Below are 17446 nucleotides of genomic sequence, written 5' to 3' on the forward strand. Positions count from 1 at the left end.
TGCCCGCATTGCCCTACTGTTATTTTTTTTTCAGTTACAATATGTTAGTGTTCCAAGACAACCTGCGCCTTTTTCTTCCATGTATTGTTCACTTGGATCTAGTGGTTCCATATTTCTTACTCCTTTCTGTACATTGTATGTTTTGTACAGCACTTTGAGTTGCAAAGTGCGATACAAATCAATTGTGATTTGATTCATTCAATATTGATAAGAAAATAATACAGTATACTAGAATATAAGAAGAAGATTATTGTGTTTGTAGATAGATAGATACAGTAGATATATGTACAGAAGTTCAGGGTGTCTCCAACATGGTGCCGGCGGTCACAAGGGTACCCCCTACAGACACCTGAGGGGTCCGCGGACCTGTTCTGAAAATAGCTTACCAGCGCTGGATCATTGTGATTTCAATGAAATTATTGTGTATAGTGGTTCACTGAGTAACCATACTTCCAATAAATAACCTGGTAATAACATAGTAACAATATAGTAATAACACGATAAGTTGTTGTTTTACAGATGGATATCAAACTACGTGTCCTTTGCGCTAATGAGTAACAAAAAGTAGCTCTCGTCTTCAAAACGTTGGAGACCCTTGCAGTATATAGAGAGATAGATAGATGAGTAGATTCAGTAGATAGAGTCCATACATACAGTAGCAATGTAGGTAAAGTAATATCGATAGAGATTAAAATAGATACATAGATACATAAATTTAGATATTGATATCAAGGTAGAGAGATAGAGATGGATGAAGATAAACCTTATAATGTGCAAATTTAAGGTATACGTTGTTAAAGGTGACCGATGCTAGTAAGCTCATAAAAATCTCAAAATAATGATAAGATGATTCATACTAACTTCCTGTTGCTCCCGGATGTCAACATCGCATTTGACGTTCATTCAAAACAAAAATAAGATGTTCTCTTCTCCTGGCATCAAGTGGTCACCGGTTTGCATCCAGTGTGCATGAAGTGTGTCATCCACGCTCAAAAAAAAACCGTCAAAAAATGTCAAATGCAACTTGAAAAAATAAGCCGGGATGCTGCGATGTCTCACACCCCCCAGATAGAGCACCGACCGGCGAAAAGTCGCTCCTCCAGTACGCTCTAACTTCACACTGCTAAAGAGAGAGAAAATGCGCATAAAACAACGAGGACTTTGTCGTAAGTTTTATGAATGGAGGAGAAGGAGGCAAGTTTTACCTTAAAGTGAGGAGGGACGATCGGCGCGAGGAACCACGTTGGACTGGCTCGAGATTACAATACATTCTATTTACGAACGCATTACATCATCCCCAGTGACGTCACGTGGGATTCCTGAACTTCTAAATCATTGCAGTGGGCGGAGCTTAGCTGCACTGGTGGGCGGGCCTTAGGAGAAGTGGGAGACGCTTTATCTACTGGAGCTCACACCAAAACACCGGGCAACTCTTTAGGAACATGCCGATTGGTGCTTCGTGTTCTCGTTGCAGCGAGACGGGACGTCCCGCCGGAGAAGGAAGTCTTGATATTTAGGGTAACGATGATTTGTCCCCAATGCTGTAATCAAAATATAATAATACATGTTAAATAATCACCCTATTTTCCGCACTAAAAGGCACACCCTCTTCTGTTGTCATAAAAAAGGTGCACTGGAGTATAAGGGGGTGGCGCGGTGGTTAGCGCGTGTGCGGCACAGTTCTGAGGTCATGGGTTCAAATCCAGCTACCAACCTTCCTGTGCAGGGTTTGTATGTTCTCCCCATGCTTGTGTGGGTTCCTCCGGGCACTCCGGTTTCCTCCCACATCCCAAAAACATGCATGTCAGGTAAATTGGCCGGTCAAGGTTGTACCTTGGTGTGAATGAGCAAGTGAGTTGTCTGTCTCTATGTGCCCTGCGACCGGCTGGCAACCAGGTCAGGGTGTCCCCTGCCCACTGCCCGAAGATAGCTGGGATTGGCACATAATGGATGGATGGAGTATAAGGCACACAGAATAAAGGGTCATTCCTGTTATCCAGTTCCATTTGAGTCCCAGTGACAACTATAGGACACACTGATATGTATGCAGGATGAAATATTTTAGATTAATTTAAATGATGGTAGTACAAGTACACTAAAATACTTTGTTCTCATTCCCGTTTGATTGACCCATGTTACAAATATAAGTGATACAAATGTAATAATTTTTTTGTCATCCTTTCTGTATTGCCTTAATGAGATTATTCCTCACCTAATGTCATTTTCTGTTATTAGTGGAATTTTTATGTTTAAAATCTCTCAAATATGTTCTGTCCTGTTGTGAGTTAGTTAGTTACTTCATTTCAAATGTATGTGTAGATTACTGAGTACCAAAAGTACTGCGTTCCTCTGAAAGTAACTATGTAGTTACAAACTACCGTATATATTCATATTTAAGACGACCCACTAAAACTGCTTAAAAATAGCCACATAATAAAATTTATAGAAGACAACGTGTACACACACCTATGGAAGCGATGACGCCTTCATATTTCCTTTGTGATCTTGAGAGCTCGCAAACGAACAGCCGAGACACTCCATATCAGTTTTGTCTTTTGTCGTTAAAGCACTCGAATATTTTCTTCTCCATATATGGGGAATGTCCAAGACGTTTGATTTTGTTTCCAGGAAGGGTGTAAGCAGTAATAGTTTTACAGCAGGGAGAAATTCTCTGTCCTCATACTCTGTGTTTTAGATGGCACCACCGTAACTATTCTGTTGTATTTTATTGTCTAAAGGCAGTTGTGTTATTTATGGTGATGCACAATCAGTACTTTATTTAAAATTAATTTATCTTGCATTCACATCAGTGTGTTCTTTGGTAGAAGACACTTAAGCTTAAAAGAAAATCACATATAAACATGCCTACCCTTCGTATCTTATAATTGTCACAGCTGTAGCTGCAGTAAATAGCAATAAAATTGTTAATAAGGATTGGATTGATTCAGATGTAGCACTACTGAGGGGCTGAGTGTGAAATGCACGGCCCGCCATTGCGGTAACGTAACTTTTCTGTGCCTTGGCAGACGGCAGGAGTAGAATGTTGTTTTGGCACGAGTGCCCGGCCCTTCTGACTCATCGTCCGCCAATAGAGAAGAGTATGCTAATGAACGCGTCTGTGGCAACAGGTCCAAACAGGAAGTTGTAATGATGTCATGTTGTGGACGTGAATCAGAGTTTTTGTGTTTTGAGCCAAGATTGAGGATATTTTGCAGCAGGAGTGCGTGCAAGTGCACACGAACACTTAACTCCAAGAGGCTGTCGCGCTCCTAACCAAATGACGGCAACCAGGAAGTCTTTGCTAGCTTCTGAGGCAAGCATGCCAACCTTTCAACATGAAAGTTACCAAGATCATTCCTATATTCAAAAATGGAGACAGGCCCCTGGTTCATGTGGACGAAAAAGTTTTATTTAATTGACATAAGATGTGTATTACCTACAGGGAGCTGGCATATTTGTCGGCCATCATTCTGCTAACGTTACCTCTTGAAAAATCATATTTTTTCTTTTCTTTTTTTTCCCTTTTCCTTAGTTTTTTTCTGTCTTCTTTCAAATATCCTGTTTCTTTTTACTTTTATTTTTTTTTGGCCACTTTTTATCTTTCCTTCATTCTTTTTGCCCTCACTTTTTTCCTTTGCTTTATTCTCTTTTTCTTTTTGTCTTTTCTATTTTGTTCTTTGTTTCCCTGTTTTTCATGTTCCTTTTATTCTTTTTTCTTTCATTTTCTAAATTGTTCATTATTCATTTTTCCGTTTTCCATTATTCTCCTTTTCCTTTTTTTCTTTTCTTCTAGGAAAGAAAGAAGGGGACAAATTCTTTCTCTCTTACCCTTTTCTCTTTTCTATTTTTCCTGTTTCTTTCATTTTCTATTTTTATTTTATTTTTCTCGTTCATTTATGAAAGGCGGGGCAAAAACATTATTAAGAAAAAAACTAAATTTTGGTCACTTTGAATGTGTTTTTTATTATTCCTAATGCTTTTTATCACTCGTTTTTGGTTGTACTATACAATATAGTGACATCCAGTGGTCAAATATTACACAATGTCCCTTTAAAAAGGCCAGGGACCCCTGATATAGGCAAATACATTTAGCAGATTATATGTCCTGTGTTTACTTAATAGAAGCAGTTGTGTAATTCAATGGGGAATAAAATGAAATGTGACACAGTGTTGTTAAGCGAGGATATATGTGATCATTTACTACTGTCCATCTTGTATTTATAGACAAAGAGGCGAGTGAGGTAAAAGATCAGGAGTGTACTCTCAGCATGTCACAAGTGCGTTTGCTGAAGTCAGTGCTTTATGACCACCTTTTATAATGCTCAATTAACGGACCCGACACAGGCCAGTCGGCGCTGATCAGCCAAGCTCGCTGATTTAAGAACATTTTCTTTGCTCGGGGAGGCAAACACGCACATTTAAAACCATAAACATATGTTAGGTCCTCAATTAGAGGCTCACATTAATCAGTCAGTGTGGTATTGTTGGTGGCTGATGCAAGCTCTCTCTCGCTCTCTCTCTCATATATATATATATATATATATATATATATATATATATATAATTTTATTCAATCTGTAATCATTTTTATTTGCATATTTTTTCCACAACAGGGATGTTCAGTACATTTTTCTTTTCATACTGCTACACAAATCTTGAGTGGTCATCGACACCGATACTAAATGCAGACAATATTATATTAGTGGGCTGTGCATTTCACACTTAGGCCATTAGTAATGTTGCGTCTGAATCGGTCCAAGCGTCAAATAATATTTCATGGCTATGAAACATTTACTGCAGCTACAGCACACATTAAAAAAGCATGAACAATAACTTCACAAAATTGCAATATTATTTAGGAATATAGGCACATGCTACGAACCAGAATCCTATTTTTTTGTGCGCAAAAGCCAACCATCAATTATTCAGTCGTACAGATTCACGCATATGCACCGGTTTTCAGGTAGAACTCTGGGAGCGGCAAATGGCAGCACGTACTGTACTGTATTTTGGACTTTGTACGTGAAACGCCTTCCTAACAATATTTTCCTCTTCAGGTACTGTGTAACCCGAAACGTTTGTATGTAGAGACATTTGTGAGTAGAGGTACCACTGTATACATTTTTATTCGATTTAGGGCCAAAGATGTCCATTCGACAGAAGCAGTGAACACAGGAATATTTTTCTTCACCTTTTTGTTGACATTTACATTACTGCTTCCTAGCCAATCACATTTCCTTATGCCTCCTAGAAGGCCCTGGTTCGCCAACTCGAAATCTGATTGGCGAAACCAAGAGCTTTCTCAACACTTTTTATTCCCATGGCCTGATTGTGAAAGCCTCTGAGTTGATTTCTGACCCTGGCAACAATAGCTGAAATGTGATTGGTATACACGTTACTGTCCATCCCCAATTTGTATTACTACTTATTATTTATTTTTTTTTTCTCGTTTATTTAGTTTAAATGTATTAATGTGTTTATTATGACTATTTTTGTGTAAAACTGAATGTGTGTAATAATATTCATAGTAATATTGGTAAATAGACTAAAATAGAATGGAATTCTTTGTCATTATTTTCAACATTGAGTACATTGTTTATGACTAGACGTGGTTCCTCAGTATTGGCCTGAAATAATACTGTATTAGTAATAATAATGATAGTTGTGAATACAATTATAAAAATGACATTCCCTAAAATGCTTTCTGGTGGGTTTCATAAAAATAATGAATGCATTTTATTTCGAGGCATCTTTGTGGACAGCCAAGGTCCATAAAAATAAAAATGTTAGTTTCTGTTGAGGACCCAAAATGCAGGAAGTAGGGATAGGGAAGGTGCTGAAAAAACAATGTAATTTAATGACAAAAGTATCAACAAAGTAACAAACAGTTGAAAAATATCAACAATAAAACTTAAACCAAAAAAAAAAAAGATTATCTCCCAAATCGGGAAGATGGTGATGGCGGAAAGCGAAGGTGGAAAATGAAAATCGCTTGACACTGAGTGCTCTCTAAAATATCCCGATGAAGGGTGAGACTGATTAGGGACAGGTGTGGGGGGGTGCTTGGACATACCTGTTCCAATTACAAACTGGTTAGGCGCCCTCTGGTGGACGGAGGCGCGCCAGACAAAAATACGATAATAAACAAATGCAAAAAATAATAACGAAGTACAGTTAAAAGGGGTGGAGAGTAAAGTAAGTAATACTTATAATTTGTATACATATAATCGTGTATCAAATACAAAGAAAGCAGCAAAAGGCTTGTTTTCACGATTTTACACTCGCAAACAGGTAAGCAGGTCATGACGTAGCTGACACCAGGCAGCCCCCCCCCCCTTCTTCTACCCCCACACAGCCACTACCGAGCCAGCCTCCCCAGCTGCGTCCGCTGCTGTGCCGCCTTGGCCGCCCCCTCCCCCGGTGCCTGCTCCGCTCTCTTCCCCGGTCCCTCCCCGAAGCCCTCCCGAACCTAACCCATACCTCTCCCTAGCTTCCACCGCTCCCCCGGTTCCGAATCCCACATCCGATTTCCTCACCCCGTTTCCCAACAGCGCCCACCATGACGGGTATCGCTGCCGCGTCCTTCTTCTCCAATTCGTGCCGTTTCGGAGGCTGCGGGCTGCACTTTGAGTCCCTCACCGAGCTCATCGTCCACATCGAGGACAATCACATCGGTGAGTCCGGCCTGAGTGGGTGTGGAGGAGGGGGGGCTAACTCGCTAGCTAGCTCACCTCCTAGCAAAGCTAATCCCTCATCTCCTCTGGGTTCCGCTATTTCCGCCTTACATTTTATTGTCATTTATTTATTTTACCCGCTTCACTCCGACATATAAACCGTATTCGGTTCTGTTTTCCGGCGTAACTCAGTCGGTGTTTACATCCCGAGCAGACAGCGGTTCGCCAGCTAACATGTCAATGTTGACATGAGCGGCCCTAATGCGACTCGACTTGTGTATTGGACGCGTCTGCTTCATCCGGCAAATGATTCCTTTCAAATGAATTCAAATGTCACTTTGAAGTGATTTAGGTAATTTGCTCCTATTTTCCAACCCCCACTCCTGTTGTCAAGTATCAACTTGTTGCACAATTCTCAAGTTTGCCTGCAAGAAATGATTGGCTTCAGGCTTATTCTTTCATCCCTTTTGTATTGCCTTATCCCATTTAGAAACCTGGAGCCCTTTACAGATGATTTGGGGGCTCGGTTGCTGGAAAACTTCTAATTGTATTCTCTGCAACTTCAGGCGCACCTCCCCAAAACATATTATCAGGGTTTGTACGGGTGCTCGAAATCTTTGAAAGAACTTGAATTATAATGTTTTGTTTTTAAGGGAATTTAAAGGGCCTGAGTTTTGGGTAAAGTGCTTGTAAATGCTTGAAATTGTTGCCATATTTCTCAACAAGACTGCTTAAAAATGACGCCGACACTGCTCCGGTGGCTTCGCTTTGCCATTGCACCTTGTCTTCCCTAGCGATAAACTGCAGCTGGCATTAGTTTGTGCGGCATTATCCTATGAAGCGCCCAAGGGGACATGTGCATGCTTCACCTAAACAGGGCACTATGAATAAATGGAAATACAGGATGGTAGTCTTCCTGCTGGGCATTTCTGCCTGACGCGCCTCCTCCGGCGCCTATGGAATGCTCGTGTGCCCTGAACACTCGGGCCTGACTGGGTCATCAGCTGGGGACCACCGGTCATTAATATTTCGCTACTTTAACCCCAGGACATCTCCCAGTGGCGGAACGATGGCTGGGAAATCTCCCTGCCAACCCCACTGATGCCCTAGGTGTTGCTTGAAATGTGTATTAGTGCAAGGATTACATATCAATTATTTTTTATGGTCCATGCTGTAAATGAAGGTTGTGTTTCCCAATGGTAAATTGTAGCGGTAAGAACTTCCTGCAACTGTAAATCTAAGCTACTATTCAGTTATTTCCCCCTCACGCATATATCGAGATTGGTCTCTAAAACAATTGTATTTGCAATTTACAAAAGATTTGAATATCATTTGTCTTGATAAATGAACACGCAACAATAGAAATTGCATATGTAAATCTTAGATATATTTTTGGCACTACAAAAACTTTTTTTTTCTTTTAATGGTACTGAAAAATTTAGAAAGTTGGTTGAATCTGGCTTTAAAATAGCACAACTTTAATCTTGGTACAATTCCTACTTAATGTGCCGAAGACTTTTGGGACACCCTCTTTTTATATAATATAGTTATACATAAGCAAGGTATATGATATGGGTTGAGGATCTGGAGAAGCAGCTATAGTTAATGGAAGTATAAAAACTGATATGGTACATCCTTAAAAACAACGCATGACAAAGATGATTAGCACTCATCATTATTCAGTACGTGTTTGAAGTAAAGGATGGATGACAGTGGGCGTGGGGGTTTGATGGAGCCAGTCGCCATGGCAACTGGCAGCCTCTGAAAGGGGTCATGGAGGCAGCACCTGCCGTCTTGTCCACAAAGTGCCCTCGATAGGAGGGAAGACACCCCCAAGTGATGTCACACCACTCCGGGGTCAGAACAGAGGATGTGTTTATGGGCCAGGAACCAGCACAGAGGGGGTCAGTTGTCATTTATTTATCCTTTGAGTTAAGAGGAGCCAATCGGTGATAAGCATGACGTTCCACTGCTAAGGCAGCCTGTAGCAGAGACTTGAAATAGGATTATTAATAATGAATGGATGGGTACGCTCCAATCTGCAACATATTTGGACGTTTGACCTCAGCCATTAACGCAAAAAGGTCATTTACTAGTCATATTAATGCAATGGTTCTTCAAATGGCCTGACTCCGGGACATAGCATTCCACCCTAATGACAAGTTGCAACCCAAATCAAGAAAAAAATATTTACTTATCGAATATATCCGATGAAAGGATTGTGCAGTTTAAAGCAGAAAGAGAAGAACGCTACCCTACTTACGAACATTCGAATTACGAACAACTGTGCTTACGAACATTTTTTTCGGGATGTGGAAAAATATCCGGACATTGCTTTAAGTTAGATTTTTTTAATGTGTGCACATTTTTCCGAGTACGGAACAATACTGTTGTGCTTTTTTCCGCCGCGTGGCTCTGTAAGAGGTCACCCAGCATCCACCCCAAAGAAGAAATCCGGCTTCTACTATCTGGTTCGTGTAAACATAGCAACGTGTACTTTATTGCTAGCGCGCTAAGAACTTTGTCGTTTTTATTGTTTAATATCTCGTGCATCCATTCAATATGGTTGCTGTAAAGGGTAAGGAAGATGCGAGCCGTTTATTTTGAAACGTAAGTGGCATAAGAATGCTTTACGCGGTTGAGAAAATGGCCTAACGCTTTTTTAATTTTTCTTTATAGAGAATTTTATTGGAAATATTTATTTTTTAGTACAAAACAATACAGGTTACTTATATAAGCCTTAAATATACTTATATAAACCTTAAACATATAAAATATAGCACTGAAGCAACTTAAACAAATTAAACTTACGAACGATCGTCAGGAACCAATCTCATTCGTGAGTAGGGCAGCGTCCGTACCGTATATACTTTCATACAAGCGACCTCCTAAAGCTGCTTTAATCCACTTAACATTCCTGTAAAATTCGCCCAAAATCCCAATCCAAGACGTCCCCAAAGTCAAATGAATGTTCTTGAACCATTTCGGTTTTGGTCTCTATTGAAAGGTAAGACTCTGAAATTTTGTCCCAAACTATAGTAATCACAACAAGTGTAACTAATATTCAGTCATCTGAGTTGGACAAAAAAAAAAATTATTCGCGCCTGAATTTCTTTTGCAAATGCCTACAAATGAGTGTAACATGGGCAATTTAGCTGGAAAATAGATGAGACTATAGCTTGAAGCCTTACATGCTACCTTGTCTAATTTGATCACAAACTAAAGACCTAAACATTGTATTTTACAGATTTTTCCAAGGGCAGGTTTAGGCGTTGACAAAAGTGGCCATTTGGAGACGACCCGTTTACAGCTATAAAAACTCTACACCTGTGTGTTTTACTTTGGCCAAATTTTTAGACATTTTGAAAGAGTTAAAAATGTTTGACTTCTCTTTCCAGAAATCAATCAATGAATTTGCACACTTGCACGTGATAATCACTCGTAAAAATGGATCCTGGGTTGCATTTACGCATGTTCATTTTCCTGCTCTGATTTGAATACACTTATGGAGAATGGCATAAAAAATATGTTGGGAATTTTACTGGCTAACCAATGTGTCAATCATTATTTGAATCCGTTACTACTGGCTAAACATTTTCTGAGCTAAAGCAGGCCATCTCCGTTTCATTGATACAAGCCCTTATAGGCTAATGTGGGCTGTGGACCGTGAAAAAAATGCCTGCTATTGGCTGAGAGTGGTGTCAATCAAAAGGTCAGAGCCTAACAGCCATTTTAGGAACAATTTTACAAGTCTGTTCATTTGTAAACGGAAAATATGTGGCAAAACGAACGGATTAAAACAGGGAACGTCCGACGATGCAGAAATTCTTTCAGGCGGATATTTCTTTTAATCTGTCTGCTTTATCGTGTGTTATGGAGTAAATATTTTACATGGTTGGGTTCTCTAGACTGTCGTAGATGTAAGGAAGCCTCGATTGTGGATATTCAACTCATTTGATGATTGCCAGGGGACTTAATTGGTGAGCTATATGATTTTTGGGTATCTTGTTTCAGACTGATCGTGATGTTTCTGTGATGAGTAATGAGTTTATTTTTAAATGGTCATTGTATGTTAAATGATATGTGGCATGACATATTTCAGTGACTGGTAACATGATACGGACACCTATTTGTTTATCAACAGTCCGTGGTCGGAACGTTAAGGGTTTAGAATAGCAATGTACTAAAAATATTAATAAAAAGTGTACCTAAACATTGAAATTTAATTATGTAGTTGGTTAACATTTATATACTGGTGAAAAGTTCAAAATATAAGATTTTAAAAGCATTTACTGTACCTTCCACCAGCGCTTTAATGTCAGACACTCATACACAATTTTCGTATTTCGCAATCGTTTCCTTCTTTGTTGTTGTCACTGTTTTTCACTTTTCCATCGCCGTATCACCAACTGTCTTGGGACCCATTATTATGGACAGAAAAAGGAAATAAAACTAACAAATTTACACTAAAAATGAGATGTGGTCCCTTTCAAATACACCGATTGACTGAACCGGTAGAAGAGATTGAGCACGGCATTATTGCTATCTACTGTTAAGGATTTTATTGATTATTTGGTTTTTCTTCGCATTATTTTGCCAAGGAAAAGGCCTGTGAACCACAGAGGATGGGTCCTCAACCAACCTTTGGGTCCCAACCCACCATTTGAGAGACACTGATTTAGGGCTTCCTAGTTGTGAAAACACTTATTCATTAAGAAATAAGATTGATTCGACTAATAATCAAAAGTTATAACTGTCATATAAATGTGCATTTTTTTAAAGTACTTGTTGGTCAAGAAATATCAATTTATTTAGCATATAATGAGGCTCATCTAGAGGGAGCATACATGATGGTTCGGCCATCTTGTTGCTACGGGTACTGCCTAAAACCAAAAAACTTTGTGAAATGCGAAAAAATGAGATCAAAAATGGACCTATTTGGTCATTTTGACTTTCCTTAACTGAATTCTTCCATGTGCTTTGTAGCACTTGTTTTGGTTTGCACAACACAATACGTTAAATCGAGTGGTCGAATAAAACAGTGTTTTTTAAAGTTAAACTATTTTTATTACTCATATTTATGTCTGAATCGTAATTTCATTTTCTCCTTAAATATGTGATTTCGTAATTTTCTTGTCCGCTGGATGATTGCTTTAATTATATTTTACTGATTGATTATTTGATTTATTTTTTTCAGTTCTTGAAGCTGTTATGTTACTTCATAACCAATTTTGTGTAGAAAAACACTGAACCATGCAATATATCATCAGCATTAGCAGCTTACACCAAGTGGTCAAATATTACACACAGTTCCTTTAATTTAGTTCATCATGCTCTACCTTAAATCAATTTAATTAAAGCCTAACAAACTTTGACATTGAATATGTGTAACAAATGAGAGGATAAATCACAAAAATATTGGTGAAATGTTTGGATAACAAGCCAAGTAATTATATATATTTTAAGTTGGAATTAAGAGAAAATTTCATTTATCAAAATAGACGTGAAAAATAATCATGGGGGAGAATTTCCTTATTTAATGGCGAGATCTTAAACTTGAATTTGCCAAACCATTGTAAAAATATGGTTAATTCAAGAAAAACATCTATATTTTACGAGATAAAATGAGTTCTATGTACAACACTGCCTCCTTGTGGTCAGTTATTTCAACTTCTAAATTGTGCAACTTTTTTTTTGCCTCATTTCTTCCATTTAAACGCTGCTGCATGTAAGAAAACGCCAGACAAGTTTCCGTGAGAAAAGCTTTATAGTGATTAAAGTGATTACATCTCAGTAATGACATAGTTCTTTTTTGATCGCTGCAGGAAAATGTTTTCTGAGGTCAGATGTTGTCCCAGTAGGTTAGATTGCTGGAATGTAATGATGTCAGGCCCATTTATCTGCCTGTGCACACATTGTTGTGTCACCTGCACATGCACCGACCTGCCCTGGCACAGTACCTACAAAATACCTGGGGCAAAAATAGGAAATTCCCTCTTTTTGTCCTCGCTGAATACACTCGTTGAGCATTACGTCCAATATAGCCAGTGATCTTATTTTTGGGATTATTACACTGGTGCCTCTTCATGCAGTCTTAGATCATGCTTGAATTGCTTGAGTAATGAACACATTTTCCTAATGGAAATAATTAAAACTTAGATGATCTGTTCCAGACATCCCGAAAACATCAAAAACCTCAAATAGCTAAAAAGACATTCAAATAGAAATCACACATAAAAAAATATGAAAATAAGATGATAAAATACAGTAAATAAAATGTGAAATTAATATGAGGGAATCGCTGTAACAGAGGTGTGTGCATGGTGCAGGAGGAGTGATGGATGCCTATACAGTGCAGTGAAAAAGTATTTCTGATTTCTGTGATTTTTGCATATTTATCACTCACAAAGGTTTCAAAACATCAAATAATTTTAGTATTACACAGTGACAACCCAATGAAATTAAAAACACACTTTTGAAATGTTGCTTACTTTTATTAAGGCACAAAAAATAAAAACTGTATCTGGTCCTATGGTAAAGAGTAATTACGCCTTGGACTTAGTTAGGCCACCTTTAACAGCAATAAGAGAAATTAAACATATACCATAATTGGTCATGAGGCTTTCACAACGTTGTGGAGAAATTTTGGCCTACTTTTCTTTGCAAAATTGTTTCAAGTCTTCTATTTGCTTTCACTTCTTAAGTCTTTTGAAGATATTCCTAAACAGACTATTTTTTCAATTAGGCACAGTCTGCATTGTGTTCCTCTCCACAGTGATGCAAATATATTGCAATATATTCCACATGCCGAAAAACTCTAGAGAATTATCCTTAAGGTTGACCTATTTGGCTTTTTTTAACACAACACATGAGGCCAGCTCTGAAACGGACAGCAATAAAAGTGAGCAGTGATTGCACACCGCTAATTTTTGCTTGGAGGTAGGCCATCGTGGCTTTTCCTTTGTGTATTTCGCTGTTTGTTTTGCTGTTGGAGATTGGGCTACCGTGGGCTTTCATGTTTTGTTTGCTCCCGGATGGTGTCCGGTGGCTGCTCACCATCTGTGTTGTTTGGCCAGCAAGCCTGGTGATTGCATGTTCATTGGTTTATTCCCAGTTGTGTTTGCGTTTTTTTGCTGTTGCCGTTGACACATTTTGTTGTTGGTTCCTGGTTAGCCTGACTTTTCACTGCGTTTTGTTTCCCAGCTGTCCAGCCTGGGGCTCTTCTTTCAATGCTGCAGCCGCCTGCTCTTGATCGGTCCTGGTTAGACCCCTTTTGTTGTACCATTTCTGCATCCACCTGCAACACAACACTAAGTTTTCTCGACAAAAACTATCAAACTTTGCTTTGAAACACTTGTAATCGCTTCAACTAATTAACACATGAAACAGAATGGCAATTGGCTTGCAAAGGTGTGTTTGTTCCTCTAATGGCGTCACAACTTCCATTGAGAAAGACAAGACACGATGTCTTCAAAAATATTGAAAAATAATTGGACCATACAGATGAAGTATACAGATATCATTGTATGGTGCATTGTGCTCTGTTAGACAGCAGCAGGGACAGATTAGAGAGGATGCTCTTTGTTGGGTGGGTGGGTGTGACTGTCTGTCTGCGCAACTGTGATAGGCTGGTGTATGCTGTCAGTTAAACAGCAGGCCAGCACTGCCACTGTTAACAAACGGAAATATGGCGACCACTAACTTTTAGCATCTCATGACATTGAAAAAATATTCATCAAAGTCAGAAGAGCGCAATGAAATGGTGATCATCAGGGGGTGCACCAGGGATTAGTTTCGGGTTCCAAAATGACTGAGGCGACGTCGATGAGAACGCAAGAGCGGTGCTTCTGGTCAGGCCAACTGCTAACAGCTAGGCTAACTACTCCAAAGCCACCACTGCGCACCATGTATCTTACCAACAGCAGGTCCATTAGCCATCAAACGGAAGAATTGGAGCCACAACTCGTGGGAAACTGCGACAGTAGGTTGGTTTTACTCTAATCATGGTGGACGGAGATCTGGCTCAGTGAGAGGACACCTAATGCTAATGTGCAGCTAGCCGGACGCTCTCTAACCTGCTTTCTCACACTGAAAGAAGAAGCCTTGACAATGTGAGTGTGTTCCGGTTTCCATTAACCGTGAAAATTAAGGCGTTTCTGCATATTGATTTTATGCAAAAACAATGTACAATTTCCTCACATTTTGCATGTTTATGAATTTGGGAAAACCTATAACGTTTCAGTTTACAGTGTGTTCTGTCCCCCTCTAAAGCTTGCATTGTTTTTGAGAAGGTGTGACATGGCATAGAGTGTTTGTGCAACATGTCCATGTGCCACGTCAATGACGTGCGAGGGTGTAGCGCCGCAATTAGTGGACTGGCATCCCCACAACGGAACTGTAGAAGCTCTCTTTTCACATCGTGCACGCCAGCTCACACATCATCGCGTGGCGGAAGTCGTCGGGCCCCCGAGTGCCAAGCCATGCACCGCCGCGTGTAATTACAGGGACATTTACCTCCCTCTTTTTTTTTTTTTCTTTTTTTTTTTGAAAACCCCGCCCACATTCCCAGTTCTTGGCCTCCATCCGGTTGCCTGCTGCTCAAGAAACACGTTAAAATACTGTGTGTGGCTTAATTAGCAGCCTGCAAAACAAGATGTGCATTCTTGGCTCGCTTTCAAAACGTGTATGAACACACATGCACTCAAAAAAAAAGTATGCTGTTTGGGGTCAGTAGGGGTCAGTAGTGTGCTGCTGATGAGACTTGTCTGGAGGGGAGACTCCTGATTGGATTGTCGACAAAAATTGATGTTAGGAATACTCGCCAATGAATTCCGTTGTCTACTGTTGTCGCCAGAAACATATTTTCAACAGAGGGAGGCATTTTACATGATTATGATCTCTGCTGAGAATTGCAATAGTGTCTCGAGCGGTAACAAACAGATGGTGTCAACATCAAGTACGCGTACCAAAACCTTTAAAGTTCGGCCTGGATACAACCAATGAGGCAACTACATGCAAAGTTTGTAAAGCAGACCTTGCGCATCATGGCGGTAGATCCGTGATGCACAAACATTTGAAGAGCACGTTGGACAGTTAAACGAAACAAGAGTCTGACTCGCCTCAGTAGTAAACAAGTAACGTTCAAGCCAATATGATTTTGCTGACATGCATTGTACATTTTATACACATATTTCGCTATAAAAGACCGCTTGAGTGTTATGCCAGACTGTCCTTGAAAAACGTATTTGAAATCAAATGCATGCAGTCCAAAGAACAAAAGTCACTTGTTAAAACGGTTTCATTTCAAATGATTAAGAATCATTAATTACGGACTTTGCTGTGGACCACTGAATCTCCTTCACAAAATGGGCATCATTTTTGTCTTATTTACTATTCTACTGCTGCTAATTAGCCTGTTTGTGATTAACAGGCATAACAATTTTTTGCTTGATTTCAATTGATCATTTATTGACCTGTCCCTAAAAAAATGGCCAGAGCTCATCTATGTTTACAGACCGAGCACAATGCCAAATAGGACTGTACGAGTTTTGTTTTTGTAAATTATTAAGCATAGTGACATGCTTTAACCTTAAGAAAACAGCGCCCTCTTCTGGGAAGCTTAACGAGGCTCCACATGGTGAGTGTGTGCCATAGCGTGCTGCTTGAAAACTGCCAATGTTTGCTCTAACTTGCGCGCGTGTGCAATTGCGCACAGCCCAGACCTTCTCCGCACACAAGAAAATCTATCCGGCTAATAAAAATCAAAGCTCAAAACAATACGGGTTCCCTTGGTGGTGTGTTGGAAATGTGGTATTTTGAAGTCCATGTCGAAGTTGCACAAAGCTGAGTGAAGACAGTGAAGATTTTTGAAAACCGGCTCATTTGACTCTGCTCACCTAAAAGAGACGTCTTTCAGTCCCCAAACGGCTCTTCCGATTGTTTTTGTTGCCTTAATCAATATATTAACAATTATTGATTAGCATTATGCACAAAATGAATTAAAAAGGAGGCGGATAAAGAAAAAGGAAAAAAATACCGAAATGAAAAAGAAGTAAAAAGCCAAGAAAAAACAAAGAGAGATGAAAAAGGAAAAGAGGAAAGAGATGAATTTAAAAAAAGGAAAAAATCTGAAGATGAAAACACAAGACAATAAGTTAAAAACCTCAGAAAAAGGAAGAAACTAAAAAAATTGCAAAAAAGAACAAAAGTCAAGAAAAAAATAATTAAAAGTCTAGAAAAAAAAGTAGAAAAAAAATCAAGAAAAAAGACATTTTTAAAAAAGTTAAAAAAAATAAAATAAAAAAAAAAAAACAGGGGAAAATAAAGTCCAGAAAAAGAGAGGGGAAAAAGGAGTGTTTTTGGAGTCTCTGATTGGTCTTGTGTTGGCACTTTGCATCCTTGAAAAAACAGCAGTGTCTTGTGATTGCGCAATCGCACTAGGTCACATCGGAAAATTGATTAGATTTCAGTTAATCAAACAGGCCTAGTGCCAACTGGATAAGAGATGATGCTATTTTTATGAATTTTTTCTAAGAATCCAGCATATGTTCAGTAAAAGATTTATTTGGATTGTACCCCATTTTCTGTGTTAATTGTGTTTTATCTCCGCATAATTAAATCAACATCATGCTAAATTAAAAAAAATAAACATTAGATTATTCGACTAATTGTTTCGATAGTCAGTGACTAGTTGACTTTTAAAGTAGTTGTTAGTTGCAGCCCTAGATTGATTGTGACCATGAGAGTTTGAAACGAACAGCACACATATGTAT

At 39.1% G+C, this 17446-nt stretch overlaps 2 protein-coding genes across 3 annotated transcripts in view; one reads left to right on the forward strand and one right to left on the reverse strand.

Moving 5' to 3' along the window:
* LOC148371410 (cyclic AMP-responsive element-binding protein 5-like) overlaps positions 1–6709 on the reverse strand; it is a 31670-nt gene extending 24961 nt beyond the window's left edge. Inside the window, exons 1-3 of one of the 2 annotated variants that reach the window (XM_088329475.1) lie at positions 6537–6709; positions 1206–1541; positions 862–1120 (exon numbers count right to left, since the gene is read on the reverse strand). In XM_088329475.1, the coding sequence (XP_088185601.1) occupies positions 862–887 (26 nt within the window). In that variant the 5' untranslated portion in view covers positions 888–1120; positions 1206–1541; positions 6537–6709. Of the gene's footprint in view, positions 1–861; positions 1124–1205; positions 1542–6536 lie in introns of both variants that reach the window. The other variant, XM_088329474.1, reaches the window with a different exon arrangement.
* Positions 6360–17446, forward strand: part of LOC148371412 (juxtaposed with another zinc finger protein 1) — a 28848-nt gene continuing 17761 nt past the window's right edge. The window contains exon 1 of the mRNA XM_088329476.1: positions 6360–6674. Within this exon, the coding sequence (XP_088185602.1) occupies positions 6560–6674 (115 nt within the window). The 5' untranslated portion in view covers positions 6360–6559. The remainder of the gene's footprint in view (positions 6675–17446) is intronic.

Source organism: Urocampus carinirostris, chromosome 2 (assembly GCF_059441175.1).
Source record: "Urocampus carinirostris isolate Australia breed hairy pipefish chromosome 2, RoL_Ucar_1.0, whole genome shotgun sequence".
Classification (NCBI taxonomy): domain Eukaryota; kingdom Metazoa; phylum Chordata; class Actinopteri; order Syngnathiformes; family Syngnathidae; genus Urocampus; species Urocampus carinirostris.